Raw genomic sequence first — 17,715 nt, forward strand, 5'->3', positions numbered from 1 at the left:
TCTAGGTGCTACGGTTTGGTCGCCAAAGGGTAACAAACAAATGCACAAACACTTGAAATTATTTATAAGATATATATATTTGAGAATTTTTTTTTTTGTCGGGGGGGAGGTTTGGATAAATTATCGATGATTTTTTTTTTTCATAAAAGAGGTTCTGCCAAAAAAAGTTCGTCCTTTGTTCTTCTCCCCAAAATTGTGAAACACGAATGAGCACACGTCGTCTCAAACAAGGTTTCATCGACTCCATCCGGACTTCTGTGGGCTGAAAGGCCTACCCAATCAGCACTCGCCTTTTACATTCACATCCCACTCGTGAGTACCATTAGAGCTTGGCAGCCAAACCTTGGAAAACAGTACACACCACCCAGAGTGCACAAAACCGGATGATACAGGACACAAGTTTGTAAGGCATGAAAACACACCACTCATTCCACCACACACTCACTGAACAATAACCTCATCCGCACATCACCCAAAACGCGAGTCAAAAGGTCACCGGTCATGGTCTGCAGGCACTCGAGTTCTTGGAACTGGAACCACGGAGGTGTAAGTGCAAAACCAACTGGTGACATACAAATCCAGTACCGGATGATGATGATGATGATGATGATGATGATGATGATGATGATGATGAAAGCTTAAGCTAAATAACTATAGATCTTCGTCAAAGTTTCAGAGGTTCATCAGTGAGTGCCTGAGAGTGGGTTAGAGGGGAAAAAGAACAAAAAAATCTTTTATTTTTGGCAAAAAAACAAAGTTGGAGTTTTTTTTTAGATTTTTTTGTTAGTTTTTAATTGCTCGCTGATAGTACCGAAGCCTTTGTAAATATGTGAAAAATAATATTTAATGATCCCAGACCCCATTCCTTAGTGGGTGTAGGTATGTAGCTTGAGGCCACAACAAAAATAGAAATAAAAAAAATTAAATCAAAATATAATTTCTTCAAAATGCCAACCGGATTAGAACAGCACCAGGCAATGCCTGGTACTCCTACTGGTATCCTCATAGTACACAATGTGTGGGTTACATCCCCAGCATGCATAGCCAGAACTAAAGTGGTCGCTGAAGACCAATTTTCATCACATTCTAACCTTGATTATTATTTATTTCTCTTGTCTGCTCGAAACAAATGTGTTTGGTGATTTGTTCAGCCTGACTTGATGTCTCTCCTTACCTGAGGTGTCTTACAGGTAGGTTCCTGGAGGTTTGTTGTTCTTAAGAGTAAAAAGACATCATGATTGTGGAATAGGAAAGCAGGAGGTTGATGGAACCATTGTCAGGTTCAAACAACCTTCACAAGAAAACGATCAACTCTGACACCTGAGGCACACCTTGCGCTGGTGAAGTAGTTGTTTTTATTCATCACATACATTCACAAGCAAGTCAAAGCAAAGTAAGCTGCAGATCAAATGGAATTTATTCAGTACTCATCATCTTCTTCTTCTGCATTGTAATCAACCCCGACCTCCTCGTAGTCCTTCTCCAGGGCCGCCATGTCCTCTCGAGCCTCGGAGAACTCGCCCTCCTCCATTCCCTCGCCCACGTACCAGTGCACGAAGGCACGTTTGGCGTACATCAGGTCGAACTTGTGGTCCAGGCGTGCCCAGGCCTCGGCGATGGCCGTTGTGTTGCTCAACATGCAGACTGCACGCTGCACCTTCGCCAGGTCACCACCAGGTACAACCATAGGAGGCTGGTAGTTTATTCCAACCTGGAGAAACAAGAACAACTGGTCGAATACAAATTCTGTTCGAGATCCGGTTCTATCAAACCACTTAAAAAAAAAGAAATTCCTCTGAAATCTCAAACGTTCCCCTGGAGGTTTGGAGAAGGACTGGAAGGACTGTCTGCATGTTGGACTGCAGAATAACCTCCATACTGTTACCGGAAAGTTTCACCAACCAAAGTCAAGGTGTGTCATCACAACAATGGTGACTCAACCAACAAGTATTATCAACAAACCCACGATACCGGATTTGCGCTTGTTGGGATATTGTCAGTGTCAGAGCACACCTGAGCACCCGACAGGTCGAAGGCGTGTCCCAATGCCTTTCAGAATTCAAAATGGAGACGAGGTCGTTCCCGAACTGATCAACTCATTGCCGATCCACGATGACAGCTGTCTTGTACTCCGGCTCTCACTTGCTTACAACAGATAGTTACAGCAGGGAATGCAGACAAGACTTCCTCTGCCTCGTTGATGTTGCGGAGTACAAGACCTTCACTGGCATTTGCTCCCATGAAGCAGAGGTACACCATCTGATGCTGGCCCATCACCGGCATGTTGGCAGACGATCAAACTTTTGGCCTCCATACCAGTCTCACCCTACATGGTCTGCTATCCTCCGTCCTGCTCCATCACCCACTGGTCGGACACTATCACGTGACTATCAATCATCTCTTCTAACCAATCTGAATATCATTTCTCAATCCCGTGTCCATCTTTTATCATCCGCGCCTCTGCCCAGTGTTCAATGAGCCTTGGCACCCGTATAAAAAAGGACATTTCAGGACTTCCGCCATTTTTTTCTTGCATTGTGATCTGCAATCCATAATTTAAGTCCCAACAACAGTCAGACAGGGATGTATGCTATCTCCACAACGGTTTCTACTTGGATTGAGTATCAAGTTGGACTACAGAACATGCCAGATATGGAATAGATGGGACTCGAGGTAACCGTCTTGAGGAGCTCTGCAGATGGCATCCGTTTCCTATCAGACACCGAGCGAAGTATCCGAGTGAAAGCAAATAGGATCTAGGAGTGCGTCGTGCAAGTAGGACTGAAAAATCAACACCAACAAAACAGATAGCACGAGACTACATACATCAGACAACAATGCTGTATTGTACATGACTTGGACATACGAGATGTCAATGAGTTTACGTGTCTCGGGTCTCTGGTCACGGTATCGGGAGGAGAGGACTCAGATGTTCTACAAAGAAGAGAGAAAGCAAAGAGTAGCATTTATGAGAATGAGAGAAATCTGTCTTCTTATTCTTTAATGCCGACACAATTATTCCCACGTTATTGTGGGGTTGGCCGGCGGAAGTTTGGCCCAAGCCTTTCACGAACCAGATAGCCAGGCCTGACGTTTGACTAAGGTTAGGATAGGAATTTGTAATTTGTTCAGGGTGCTGGTGAATCGTCCTGCCTGTGCAACACCAGGATGGCTGTTTATAGCTAGGTCGAGGCTGCACAGACTGGAGGTGAGTGCGTGTATCTCCAGGCCATCCGGCCTGCCCAAAATCCGTAAATCAACAAAGTACAACGCTAGAACGACGGTTCGTATTTCTGACAACACTGTGCTGTAAAACCGGTTTTACTATTTGGCCGTGAAGCACGGAAAGTTGCCAAAGTCATTGCACAGAAACTAGAATCCATTATTTATATCTGTCACAAAATCATTTTAGCAATCTTTGGCCAGAGTGAGTCTCCTTCTTCTTTTTGTTCTTCTTCTTTCATATGCATCACAAGACTGCAGGGTAGCACCATTGGCTGAAGGTGTGGTTGTGCTACTGATGCAATGCCCTCTGGTCATGGTGTCAAAGATAGCTTGCCTCCTCTTATAGAGTGAGTAATAATCAGGGAGAAAGAACGAGTGGAAAGAATAACATGATGGAGGAAATAAAAATGAGGAGATGGAGATGGATTGGATATCTACTGCAGATGGAAGACAACAACATCATTGAAACAGCGATACGTTGGAAGCCTGAGGGTCAAAGGAGGGTTGGACGACCATTCAGAGACCTGGCAGCATCTGAGATCGGAGGCAAGTAAACCTTCCTGACTTTGCAACTTCCTTTCGAACTCTACCTTACATTCTTTCAAGGTGTCCGCTCAGCAGCACTTCGTGTCCGACTCTGCATCCACCCGTGCAATATTTTATTCCTTGTGACTTTCGATCCTTTGTTTTACAGTTGTGTTCATGATCTGCCGTTCCCATAACCTCTTGTAGATATCACAGACAGTGAGAAAGGCTACCATGTATTTAGGGTCATCACGCATAACCGCAAGACTTCCAAATGCCCTCTCCAGGGACACCCAACATACAAATTTCTCATGGTAACATTTAGTGCCCACATTCCCAAATTTTCCAGACAAGGAATCACGTGGAATCAGGCACGGGGATGTGGATTCACAAAGTATGGAAGACTCTGGTTAATTACCCACTACCTGAAGATTAGCGATGGTTTTACCAACAAACAAAAAGTGTCATTTTCCTGAAACTAGCTTGGGTTCCAAAATTTTTTAAGTTCTTTCTTCCCTAACTCCTTTATTTTACAAAAAACCTGTTACATGAAGTTTCTTCAGACTCAAAAAATGAATGAATCAAATTGTTTTTCAGAAACAAGATTGAGGTTCATGGTAGAGTGAGGAGAGAGAGGGTAAAAAGGGAACATACTGATCGTGGGGCCACAGTTGGACTCAACAACCATTGATAACAGGAGGGAAGGAAACAAAAGAACAGCAAAAGAAGACAGAAAGGAGCGAAGGAAACTTGGTAACCTGAAAATAAGAGGGTTGGGTAGGGTTAATGGGGTAGAAATTATCAAATGGGGGTTGATGGTGGTGCACCGACTCCTTGAAGCCTTGGGGACAATGGTGACGTTGAACCGTTTCAAGAAGGTGTTTTCACATCCTGGAGAACAGCATGGAATTTGGGACTTGAAGGAAGTTACTAGAAAATACTGGAATTTGGGAGTTACTGGAATAGGCCGTACACCCTGGAATTGTTTGAAATTATCGAAGGGCTGAGAAAGTTGAGTGCACACGACCGGATGAGAGGCAATTTGTGATAGAATCAAATATTAATTAAAAATCTACAATAAATTTTAAAAACAATGTACATTTGTAAACGCACCTTGAATCCGGTGGGACACCAATCCACAAACTGGACGGTGCGCTTGCTCTTGATAGTAGCAATTGCAGCATTGACATCCTTGGGGACCACATCTCCACGGTAGAGGACACAACAGGCCATGTACTTCCCATGTCGTGGATCGCATTTCACCATCTGGTTTGCTGGGTCAAAGCACGCGTTGGTGATGTCGGAAATAGACATTTGCTCATGGTAAGCCTTCTCTGCTGAAACGACTGGAGCATAAGTAGCTAGAGGGAAATGGATCCGGGGATAAGGAACCAGATTGGTCTGGAACTCCGTGAGGTCAACGTTGAGTGCTCCATCAAAACGTAGAGAGGCGGTGATTGAAGATGCGATCTGAGCAATGATGCGATTCAGGTTGGTGTAGCTGGGATGCTCAATGCTGAGGTTGCGGCGACAGATGTCATAAATGGCTTCGTTATCAACCATGAATGCACAATCGGAGTGCTCCAGAGTTGTGTGAGTGGTCAGCACAGAGTTGTAGGGTTCAACAATTGCAGTGGACATCTGCGGAGCCGGATAAATGACAAATTCAAGCTTGGACTTCTTGCCATAATCTACAGACATTCGCTCCATGAGGAGAGAAGAGAAGCCCGAACCCGTTCCTCCACCAAAGCTGTGGAACACCAGGAAGCCTTGCAATGACTGGCAAGATTCGGTCTGTAATAAAGTACACAACATGTGCAGTAAATTCCACAAAGAACAAAATAAAGAAGATTGCTTTGAATTTATATTTCACAAACTACAAAAGATCTTCTTACCAGTTTACGGATCTGGTCCAAAACGTCACCCACGATCTCCTTCCCAATGGTGTAGTGTCCTCGTGCATAGTTGTTGGCTGCATCCTCTTTGCCTGTGATAAGCTGTTCAGGATGGTACAGTTCTCGAAAATTCCCTGTCCGTATCTCATCTACATGAAACAAAGTAAAATATTGTTTAAGCTTTCCAAACGGAGCAGACTCCCCAACAATTACTCCGAGTCTGGTGTAAACCCAAGGAACGTGTTCTCCAGATTTATGCACAGGATTATGTTACGAATATTAAACAGGTTTTCCTCGAATTATTTTTACTACAAATGCTCTTGATAGTCGCATTAACAAGCCACCAGGAAGTGACTCATTACACAGAGACGTGGTCATGTTAGATGAACTTAAAAATAAAAAAGTACCATGGACAGGCGTTTCTCTTTTGAGAGCTCATCAGCTTGCTACTGGTTCAAAAACAAACGCCATCAATGACGATAAATAAATTGGTGACAATGGAATGCTGGAAACATTAAGGTTGAAGTTCGAGTACATTGTTTTTAGTTCATATTGTTATGGATCTGGCCCGAGGGGGGGGGGGGGTAGATGGGGCATAGATTAGAATAGTTATTTCATAGTGCATATGTTAGCATAAGCATGAAGTAATTGCTGTAATTGCAAAGATAGTGTCGAACAAAGTGTTTAGTAAGTTGTTGTCCTCCCCTGACTGGGTGTTTGTGTCTATGCCCCATTTTCCCCCCTCCTTACATTCTCCAACATCTGCTGTGTACACCTGTCTCCATATTTCTGTCCACTATCAGCTGCAATGGCAAACTGTTCAAAAGGTCGCAACATGCTGAGGACGTGGCAATGTGAGGAGATCCATCATGCCCAAGGACCATGGACATCGCATGATATGAAAAATCCACGGGACACCGGTCCTCGCCTGATGATCACGTAGGAAAATGGGCGCACACCACGGTATTCCGATCTGCTCCATGAAACATCATGACAGTGGGATACTGGACCGTCTGTGTCTCTGTGTCTCTGTCTCTGTGTGTGTCTCTCTCTCTCTCGTCGCCTGGTTGTCGCCTTCCTAATTGCTAGATTAGTTCCTGCCTGCTTGTCTGGTTTGCTTTCCTGCTCCGAACATTGCATGGACAGCAGGTTTTTCTCCAATGTCTGTCCCATCTCCTCCAAGTGAACGTGCTGAGGCCATATCGTTTAAGCCGTTGAGGTTCTGAGGACGCGTGGGTTATTTGTAATTCACATTTTACAGTTTAGTGATTGCCAGATGTATGGCTTTGTCTTCTTCTTCTTCTTCTTCCACGCTCATTTTGTCATAAATCTTGCTTGTGAAGGAGAATCTGTGTGTGGTCATCGGCCGTGCAACTCCATAGTGCATTGGCAATTGGCAGATTAAATCCGTTAGATGGACAGATGGAATCCACATATTTATTGCTCGAAAAAATAAAATCGCCTGTTGACTCGCTCGGCCACTTCTATCAGGCCAACTTGAGGTGGTCATGTGTTTTTTAACGTCCATTCACACCAATTACCCGTGTCGACGTCCCCCTACCCATCCCCTGGCTCGATGATCTTGAAGACCTGCAACCGTTACAATATCCTTGCTTTTCCAAGTCTAGGACAATTTGACACCTTGATAAAACAAACAATGCTTCCCTTACCAATGACAGTGGGCTCCAGGTCCACGAAGACCGCACGAGGAACATGATTTCCTCTTCCGGTTTCACTGAAGAACGTGCTGAAGGAATCGTCTCCACGTCCAATCTTCTTGGTGCTGGGCATTTTCCCATCGAGCTTGATCCCGTGCTCCAGGCAATAAAGTTCCCAGCATGCATTGCCCATTTGCACTCCGGCTTGGCCCACATGGATGGAGATGCACTCGCGCTGCGGCACAAACAATAATTTTTAAAATTTGCACATTTCCCACGAAATAATCAACAAAACTCAACAAATAGAGTCAAGTTATGGAATAACACGTCTTTACGAGGGCTAAAGATGGTGTAGATATCTGTGTCGTGGTCACGTAACACATTTTATCAACCGATAGCCGATGTGAGTATGTTATAACCACCGTGGGAAACAGGTGCGGCTGATACATGATCGAGATACACTACAATGCTTTCACAGCCCAAATTATTTCCACCACTCGTTGGTCCAAGTCTATCATGAACTGACTGGACAGGCATTATGTTAGAGTCTAACATATTTAGGCTAAAATTTAGCCGGTATGTCCTTGACAGTGTCGCTTGGCAGCATCCGATCCGGTAAAGTGATCCGGTCCAGACAAGGTGTACCGAAGGTGTGTTCCCTGATAATTAAATCATGTGATTAATTGGGTAACATGGTTAACCCATAGACGGGAGGACACTAGCTCACGCGGTTGAGTTATTGGCGTTCACGGTCGGTTAGCAACCCGTCGCGTCACAGAATTATCCATGTGCGATGGCCTGCAATTCCGGGGAGTCCAGTGGAAACCTGAGATAGCTTCCACCCCTTCTCCCCCCGGTAGTCTTCTCACCTCACCCCCGGCCCGCAACAATATATACACATACATACATGCACACACACACACACACAAACACAGACTGATGCTGTCCTTCTGTCCCACACTGAAATAACGCTCCGGAGAGAGGGGGAGAGAGAGAGAGAGAGAGAGACGTAGAGAGAGAGAGACGTAGAGAGAGAGAGAGACGTAGAGAGAGAGAGAGACGTAGAGAGACGTAGAGAGAGAGAGACGTAGAGAGAGAGAGACGTAGAGAGAGAGAGACGTAGAGAGAGAGAGACGTAGAGAGAGAGAGACGTAGAGAGAGAGAGAGACGTAGAGAGAGAGAGAGAGACGTAGAGAGAGAGACGTAGAGAGAGAGAGACGTAGAGAGAGAGAGAGACGTAGAGAGAGAGAGAGAGACGTAGAGAGAGAGAGAGAGACGTAGAGAGAGAGAGAGAGAGACGTAGAGAGAGAGAGAGAGAGAGAGACGTAGAGAGAGAGAGAGAGACGTAGAGAGAGAGAGAGACGTAGAGAGAGAGAGAGACGTAGAGAGAGAGAGAGAGAGAGAGACGTAGAGAGACGTAGAGAGACGTAGAGAGACGTAGAGAGACGTAGAGAGACGTAGAGAGACGTAGAGAGACGTAGAGAGAGAGAGAGAGAGAGAGAGAGAGAGAGAGAGAGAGAGAGAGAGAGAGAGAGAGAAAGAGAGAGAGAGAGAGAGAGAGAGAGAGAGAAAATTATTTAGTAAAAGTTGCTTCAAATTAATCCAAACCGATGGGAAAATTATCATAAACCAGAAGGGCACTCGGTAGAGTGAGTAACTCCGTCACATAATGCCTGATCCACGAGAACACATCGGGCCCAATGCATTTTTGAAATATCATGCTATTTTGGGTTTATAGCCCTATCTCTCAATTGTGAAGAATCACTGTAAAATCAAATCATTCTCAAATGCAGATCCGGATTCGGGTCTTCACTAAAATCGAACCCATTCATCGTGGTCACACACCCAACGTGTCCACTCGAGTGCACTATGACATGTAATTTCGTAGGATTTTTGTGCCAAAATTGATTTTTTTTGCAGTTTTGTCAACTATAGGGGGTAAATTAACCGAAAAATTCGGGGTTGAAGCTTTTCGTGAACTTTTAGGGTATTTGGGGCGGCCATTTAGGGGGGTGACCCCCCAAATATTGCTTGGCCTATATCTTCGCTCCGAGACATGCGAGCTTCATAATCTTGGTGTCTAGGATGGGGTTGATGGGGGCTCTGAGTTCAATTATAATGTGATCTGAGGTCAAGGTCATAGTCCAAGGTCACCACAGGGTCATAAATTGCCTCAAACGGTCAATTAGCCAAAATAATTGAACTATATCATGTCGTACCATTCTGGACGACGTACCATGTCGTACCAAATAATTGAACTATATCATGTAGTACCAAAATAACGACGAATGGTCGTTAAAAAACACATGACCACCCCAAGTTGGCCTGATAGAAGTGACCACTTTATATGGGTTTTTGTGGGTGTGGAATTCAATGGTGACATTCTGTTTTTTTTTTTATTGGAGGTCATAATCAGGGTATAAAGGTCATGGTCAAGGTCATTTGGGTGGGCAATTGTAATGTATTTCAAAGAATATATATGAAACTCTGGGTATACCCATAATTATAATGATAAGTTTAATATCATTAATCAAGTATGATAAGGTATTTACAGATCATATTTGTTTATGGAAATAAATTCCAATTAACAGAGCCAAATTGTCATTTCCCCCCTAAAAATGCAGTGTCGAATTACATTTCCATTAAAATTACATTTCCAACATATTGTTGTTGCATCTCCAGACACTGATGTGTTGGTCCTCCTTATTGACCTTGTAGCACATGGACGTTTGGAAACTTTGACCTCACTGGAATTTCACACAGGAAAAGGCAACAAGTTCAGAAAGATCGATGTGGTGGAGAGAGTGAGGAGCATCGGCCGTCAGAAGTGTCAAGGTCTCGTCGGGGTACACAACTTCACTGGTGCTGACTGGGGTGGTAAGTTTGTGGGTGTGACAAAGAAGTGGTGGATCACAGAGTACTTTAAATTGGACCCCACTGATCCCATCATTGATGCCTTCCAGAGATTGGGAGATGACCCTGTCTCATCGACTGAACTTATACACGGAACACTCCCTGAGGAGATGCAGCCTCTGGAACACTTTGTGTGCCGAGTCTACTCTGCCAATGGCCCACAAACACTCCCCCAACTTTGCTGGGAGCTCTTCAGGTGGAAAAACATGGAGTCTGAGATGCTACCCCCCACTCGAGCTACACTGCTGCCTCATATTCAACGGGAAAACTTTGTATGCATGGTGAACAAAGCTTATGTCATTACACATCCCCAACTTCCTAGTTTGGAAGACAGCGGTTGGGTCCTCGAGGATGGTGCAATCTTCCCTCTACGGTGTCTTGCACTACCTGCTCCACAAGCAGTTCTGGAGCTAATCAAATGCAGCTGTAAATCCTCTGCCTGTGCACGCAACTGTTCTTGTGCAAAAAACAACCTCCCCTGCACGTCGCCTTGCAAATGTCATGACCACAAATGTCAAAATGTCAGGCATGACGATATTGAGGATGAAAATATATAATGTACAGGGTTCTGGTTTTATAAATTTACAGGTTTATAGTTTTGGTCATGAGATCAAGAATGTGATGCATTATAGTATGCAATTGCTCTGGATTTTTTTTTTTTGCCAAAATTAAGGTTTTATACTTCAACGTTATATCATGAGATGTGCCATATTTCGTTTTCAGCATATTTTTACCTACCAAAATGACATTGACCATGACCTTTATAACCTGATCATGACCTCCGATAAAAAAAAGAATGTCACCATTGAATTCCCCACCCACAAAAACCCATATAAAGTAGTATTACCCAATATAGTTAAATTATTTTGGCCGATTGACCTTTTGAGGCCATTTATGACCTTGTGGTAACCTTGGACCTTTGACCTTGACCTCAGATCACCTCATAACCATCATAATTGAACTCAGAGTCCCCATAAACCCTATCCTAGACACCAAGATTATGAAGCGAGCATGTCTAGGAGCGAAGATATAGGCAGAGCAATATTTGGTGGGTCACCCCCCTAAAGGGCCCCCCAAAATACCCTAAAGGTTCACGAAAAATTTCAACCCCGAATTTTTCTGTTAATTTACCCCCTATAGTTGACAAAACTGCAAAAAAAAAAAAATCAATTTTGGCACAAAAATTTTTGAGAAAACAGACGGACATGAAAACAACCTCGTTCACCTTCGGTGGTGGAGGTAAATATTTACATGTAAATATATATGTATTGTTGCGAATTCGCGCCCGCCGGCGTGCGAGCGGCCACGTAACTCGAATCGCGGCACGTCGCCCACCGGACGGACAATTCCGTCGTGACCCTCTCGGGTTAACGCCGGCAACTAGTCACGGGTGGGCCTTTCGGCCTCACCACGATCGTGCCAATCGGCCCCCCGCGTGGGATAGGGTTGTTCGCCAAATTCGACCTACCTAAGTACCCACACGGAGGGTAGACCGGGCGATCGCACCTCGCCGCAGGTCGACTTCGGACACGGGCCACTTTAAGCGACCCGTTCCGTACTATCGGGATAACCGAGCGGTGTTATCGTCAACCTCGACGGTTCCGATTAATTATCGGGCGTATTTATCCCACTACCAACCCTTTACGTGAAGTAAGATGGAGATTCAATTAAAGAAAAGACGAAGCGAAGCGGGAAAACAGTTCAACATGAGGCACATTTATTCCGCGGCACACGGATAGCACACATATACAATTACAACAATTATGCACCAAAAGCAAATGTAAAAGAAACACAACAATCATGCACCAAAAGCAATTGCAACAAAAGAAACACAATGCAGATCTACTACCGACTACGCGAGCACACGGCAACACTTACAGTTTTACTTTACAGACGGCGCCAACAACACATATACTCAAAATCAAAAGAAAAGGGCCACCCTCAACGACAAGGGGACAGACGGGCCTGGGGCCGAGACCGCGTGGAGCCTACCCGTCTTGTGATGAGCCGCAAAATGGCTGTGGTGCCCCGACTCCGCGCTCCTCCGCGGGTTTCGTTGGCACTGCTTGGAATGGGGTGGGAACGTGGCCCCCTTTTCGCACTATCTCAGCGCGGGGGGGAAACAGGGGGGGTTGTTGATGCTCTGGGGAAAGAGGATAGCTGGCTTGCTTGGGTCCCGCGACAAGCGACTCCACTGCGCCCTCGACCGCGTTCCCGGCTTCCCCTCTCTGCAGCTCCCCAACAGACTCCGAACCCCGACAGACCGACTCTCCTCCAGACCCGTCTTGACTGCTGCTGCCACACTTCGCCGCCGCCACACCTCTCCAACTCGCCCGAGCCCGAAACAGAAACTGACTCAATTCGCCCCGCGCTCGGCGCTTTATAGTGGTGTAGGAGATCCCATATGCAAATTTCCGGATCAGGATGGGCTCGGGGGCGGAGCCACGCTCACCCATTGGACGGAGGAAAAGTGGGCGTGAACCTCCCCTGATCCTCGAATTTGCATATATTGATTCCACTCCGACGCGCCTGGAGGCGGGGCCAAATCGCCCCGCGCTTAATGATTGGACGGAACAGAAGTGGGCGTGTATCATTCCTGATCCGACCTTTTCTCGGAAAGGCCGCTTTTTGCACCCGCGGCTCAGCGCGCGTCCCGCACGAGGCCAGGACAGCCTGACGCTCGGCGTTCACAAGTGGTGCGGGAATGGCGGTAGAAGGAGAGGTGAAGGTGGTGGAGGGTTTATTGTGGTGGTTTATGGCCATGGCGACGCTTGGAATGGTGGTGATGCGATGTTTGCGAGAGCGAGTTGTGAAGGTAAAGGTCGTAGCTGTTGGCGTTGTTGTTGTTGTGAAGCGGCGTTGCGGTTGGTGGTTGTTGTGTGATGGAGGTTGAGACGTGGTTGGTTCAAAATAAAGATAGAACAGTAAAACGGCTATCTTAAAGGGTCGCAGCCCGAATGAATCACATTTATTCCCTCTAAACAACGGGTTTGGGGCTAACTACACATGTACTTATAGAGATACCTCACCTACGGGACCTGAATGGTGGTTTACGAATTTCCTCAACCACAACAATATATATATATATATATATATATATATATATACATATACATATACATATACATATACATATACATATACATATACATATACATATATATATATATATATATATATATATATATATATATATATATACACATATACATATACATACATATACACTGTTGTGGTTGAGGAAATTCGTAAACCACCATTCAGGTCCCGTAGGTGAGGTATCTCTGTAAGTACATGTGTAGTTAGCCCCAAACCCGTTGTTTAGAGGGAATAAATGTGATTCATTTTGGCTGCGACCCTTTAAGATCGCCGTTTTTCTGTTCTATCTTTATTTTGAACCAACCACATCTCAACCTCCATCACACAACAACCACCAACCGCAACGCCGCTTCACAACAACAACAACAACGCCAACAGCCACGACCTTTACCTTCACAACTCGCTCTCGCAAACATCGCATCACCACCATTCCAAGCGTCGCCATGGCCATAAACCACCACAATCAACCCTCCACCACCTTCACCTCTCCTCCTTCTACCGCCATTCCCGCACCACTTGTGAACGCCGAGCATCAGGCTGTCCTGGCCTCGTGCGGGACGCGCGCTGAGCCGCGGGTGCAAAAAGCGGCCTTTCCGAGGAAAAGTCGGATCAGGAATGATACACGCCCACTTCTGTTCCGTCCTATCAGCGAGCGCGGGGCGATTTGGCCCCGCCTCCAGGCGCGTCGGAGTAGAATAGCCATATGCAAATTCGAGGATCAGGGGAGTTTCACGCCCACTTTTCCTCCGTGCAATGGGCGAGCGTGGCTCCGCCCCCGAGCTCATCCTGATCCGGAAATTTGCATATGGCTTCTCCTGCCGCACTATAAAGTGCCGAGCGTGGGGCGAATTCAGTCAGTTTTGTTTTGGGTCGGAAGCAGTTGGAGGCAGTCGCAGTTTTTGGGCTCGGGCGAGTTGGAGGTTGTGGCGGCGGCGGAGTGTGGCGGCAGCGGCCAAGACGGGTCTGGAGGAGAGTCGGAGTCTGTCGGGGTTCGGAGTCTGTCGGGGAGCTGCAGAGAGGGGAAGCCCGGAATGCGGTCGAGGTCGCAGTGGAGTCGCTCGTCGCGGGACCCAAGCAAGCCGGCTGTCCTCTTTCCCCAGAGCATCAACAACCCCCCACTGTTTCCCCCCACGCTGAGATAGTGCGAAAAGGGGGCCCCGTTCCTACCCCATTCCAAGCAGTGCCAACGAAACCCGCGGAGGAGCACAGAGTCGCGACATTTGCGGCTCATCACAAGACGGGTAGGCTCTGCCCGGTCTCGTGCCTACAGACCACGTCTGCCCCCTTGTATTCGAGGGTGGCCCTTTTCTTTTGCTGTTGAGTATATGTGTTGTCGGCGCCGTCTGTAAAGTAAAACTGTGTAAGTGTTGCCGTGTGCTCGCGTAGTCGATAGTAGATCTGCATTGTTGTGTTCCTTTTGTTACATTTGCTTTTGGTGCATAATTGTTGTAATTGTATATGTGTGCTTTCCATGTGCCGCGGAATAAATGTGCCTTATGTTGAACTGTTTTTCCCGTTTCGCTTCGTCTTTTCTTTTATTGAATCTCCATCTTACTTCACGTAAAGTGTTGGTAGTGGGCTAAATACGCCCGATAATTAATCGGAACCGTCGAGGTTGACGATAACACCGCTCGGTTATCCCGATAGTATGGAACGGGTCACTTAAAGTGGCCCGTGTCCGAAGTCGACCTGCGGCGAGGTGCGATCGCCCGGTCTACCCTCTGTGTGGGAACTTAGGTCGGTCGAATTTGGCGAACAACCCTATCCCACGCGGGGGGCCGATTGGCACGATCGTGGTGAGGCTGAAAGGCCCACCCGTGACTAGTTCCCGGCATTAGTCCGAGAGGGTCACGACGGAATTGTCCGTCCAGTGGGCGACGTGCCGCGATTCGAGTTACGTGGCCGCTCGCACGCCGGCAGGCACGAATTCGCAATATATATATACATATATATATATATATATATATATATATATATATATATATATATATATATATACATATATACATATATATACATATACCTGTATATATATATATATATATATATTTGATAAAATATTCTTTGTCTACAAGTAAGAGTCAGGAGACAGAAGGCAGAAAGGCAACACATTGATAGTGGGGCAGCAGGTGAACAAAATAATGGGATTACACAATTAGAGATGGAGGAGAGCATCAGACAAAGTTTGAAATAACCTGTAACTCAGTCATTCATAAATTATTAAATGAACATAATTCGTACAATCGGTTGTCCTATTTCGCTGAGCAGTCGACTCGATGATGAGATCCCCGGTTCAAATCCAACGTACTACAACAATTTATATGATTGTCCGAATACATATCAAAGTGTGCTGATGTCCCTTATAATGTCTTTGTCCTACATGTGATGTACATATTGGTACAAGCTCCTCCAGGCTCCATCTTTCGATTGGATAAATACCAAACCGGTTCCACATTTGAAAAGATTCACGCCCTGTGATGACATCGCTCACGCCGCCACGTCATAAGTGGGAGTGCTAGGTGTTGCCTGAGGCTGAATATCAAACACTTCTGGATTTGAACTACCGTCATGGTGTAACTCATTAGGTACACTCTTCCAAACACAGGTGCTGGCATTATGCCGACGTACGAGGATTACTCAGGTTTGTTTGATACAGACATCGGTAAACGATCAGGACAGATTGAATGCACATGTACTCACCATGTTGGACAAATTGTACAAACCCACGAACAGGACAGAGACACAGGGAGGTTTGATGGAGAGCAGGTTAGAGACGTGCGACGAGTCGTACCAGTCCAACAAGTGTCCTCTCCGTGCGCTGTACCTGGTTATATAGCATCGGAACGTCAGCGTGACGTCACAATATCTCTCTGTACCCTTTACAGCTGATTGGTTCCTGAAAGTTCAGGCATGCTACAATATAACAACGCCACAGGCTTTTTAAACCTGTCCACTGTTGTTCCCACGATGGTTAACCGCATCGTTTAATCAGCGGCCTGTCCATCTCAATGTCACCATCGACATATTATCAGAGCATTGGGCTTGTGGGACAAACAAGCTGAACATTCGATGTGTAGACGAGTGTAAAGGTACTTACTGCAGGGAGGGGCTGTGTGTACATCACAAACACAGGTAAGGCCGTACACGGGCCATCAGGACCTCACAGGTGGAGTGTTCATCATGTTCTCCTCAAGGTTGAAACTCAGAATGTTTGTTCGTTGCAAAATCGAAGATTTTTCAAGTACATATATTGGTTCGTCCATTTTGTCATTGTCTGTTTGTCTGTTTATCGCCGACAGGTCACAAATTTTAAACCCATCTTCACGAAACTTCACCACAAGGAAGAATCCAATTGATTTTGAGGTCAAAAGGTCAACCAACATACGTAGGTCAACAAGTCAGGTGAGATTTCTAAAATCCTCAATTTTCATCCGATTCACTTGAAATTTGATGAGGATTTATATTTCAGGTCACTGAAATCAAGTAGCCAATTATTTTTGAGATCAACATGGGCCAAAAGGTCAACATAGGCCGAATTTCTAAAATTGTCAATTTTCATTCGATTGACTTGAAATCTGAAGAGGAGTTGCATATTTGGTCATTTGACTCAATCACCAATTATTTTTGAGGTCGAATTTGTTTCATGGATGTTGCAAGTATCGTGCTATGCATGACCTCTTTTTCTTGTTATTCCATCTGTCTGTTTATCACCTACAGGTCAGAATTCTAAAGCGATCGTCATGAAACTTTACCAAGTTGTTGAGGTAGTCTCAACTGAGAAGTCCATCAATTTTGAAGTCAAAGGTCCAAGGTCATCTGGAGGTCCAATTTCTAAAATCATTTTTCATCCGACTGACTTGAACATTAAAGAGCAATTGCATCGTACATCACTGAATTGGGAAACCAACTATGTTTGAGATCAAAAAGGTCAAAAGTCAACTCAAGGTCAAACTTCTAAAATCATCAATTTCAATCTGAAATCTTTTTGTTTTTCACGCGTTGTCTCGTCCTGTGTTTTCAGTGTTGCCTCTTTCTGCTCTTCCAAGTGCTTTTGGCTTTATGTTGTCCTTTCTTCCAGGTGAGTCCTGCAGAGAGAGTGGACCGTCAATGACGTCACCAGATGGTGAACTCGAGTGGACTCTGACTGAGGTCTTCTGGAAAAGCTCTGGCTATTCATTTTAGATCTCCCAAAGAAGAACTTGTTCATAGACCTTGACTGAGGAGGGCATTTTGGGGTTTCTTCCCTGTCTCAATGTTCAAATATAGATAAACCACGTATTCCAGGCTGGTAGATTCACTTTACATTTTATTTGTGAATGTCACAGGTTAAATGTAAACTGTGTCCACCTGGTCTGGAGAGGAAGGAGAGAACATAATCAGAGGACCTACTGTTGGGTAGA

General features: G+C 45.5%; 1 protein-coding gene across 1 annotated transcript; it reads right to left on the reverse strand.

The window, feature by feature from the left end:
* Positions 1–1,338: 1,338 nt before the first annotated feature.
* LOC147033668 (tubulin alpha-1 chain-like) lies at positions 1,339–16,165 on the reverse strand. Its single transcript, XM_085871749.1, has 5 exons — positions 16,016–16,165; positions 7,316–7,538; positions 5,646–5,794; positions 4,864–5,544; positions 1,339–1,711 (listed from the first exon to the last, which is right to left on the reverse strand). The coding sequence occupies exons 1-5, from the start codon at positions 16,016–16,018 to the stop codon at positions 1,421–1,423; spliced, it is 1,347 nt and encodes a 448-aa protein (XP_085727875.1). The 5' UTR covers positions 16,019–16,165; the 3' UTR covers positions 1,339–1,420.
* Positions 16,166–17,715: the final 1,550 nt, after the last annotated feature.

This window comes from Eptatretus burgeri, chromosome 2 (assembly GCF_056783735.1).
Source record: "Eptatretus burgeri isolate ZD-2024b chromosome 2, Ebu_testis_v1, whole genome shotgun sequence".
Classification (NCBI taxonomy): domain Eukaryota; kingdom Metazoa; phylum Chordata; class Myxini; order Myxiniformes; family Myxinidae; genus Eptatretus; species Eptatretus burgeri.

Bases quoted from the DNA above. Each gene is read 5' to 3' on its own strand.
- LOC147033668 (XM_085871749.1), bottom strand. The intron at 5,795-7,315 runs GTAAGGGAAGCA...TGTTTCATGTAG, and splicing joins CCTGGAGCCCACTGTCATTG to ATGAGATACGGACAGGGAAT. The intron at 5,545-5,645 runs GTAAGAAGATCT...ACTTTATTACAG, and splicing joins TGGACCAGATCCGTAAACTG to ACCGAATCTTGCCAGTCATT.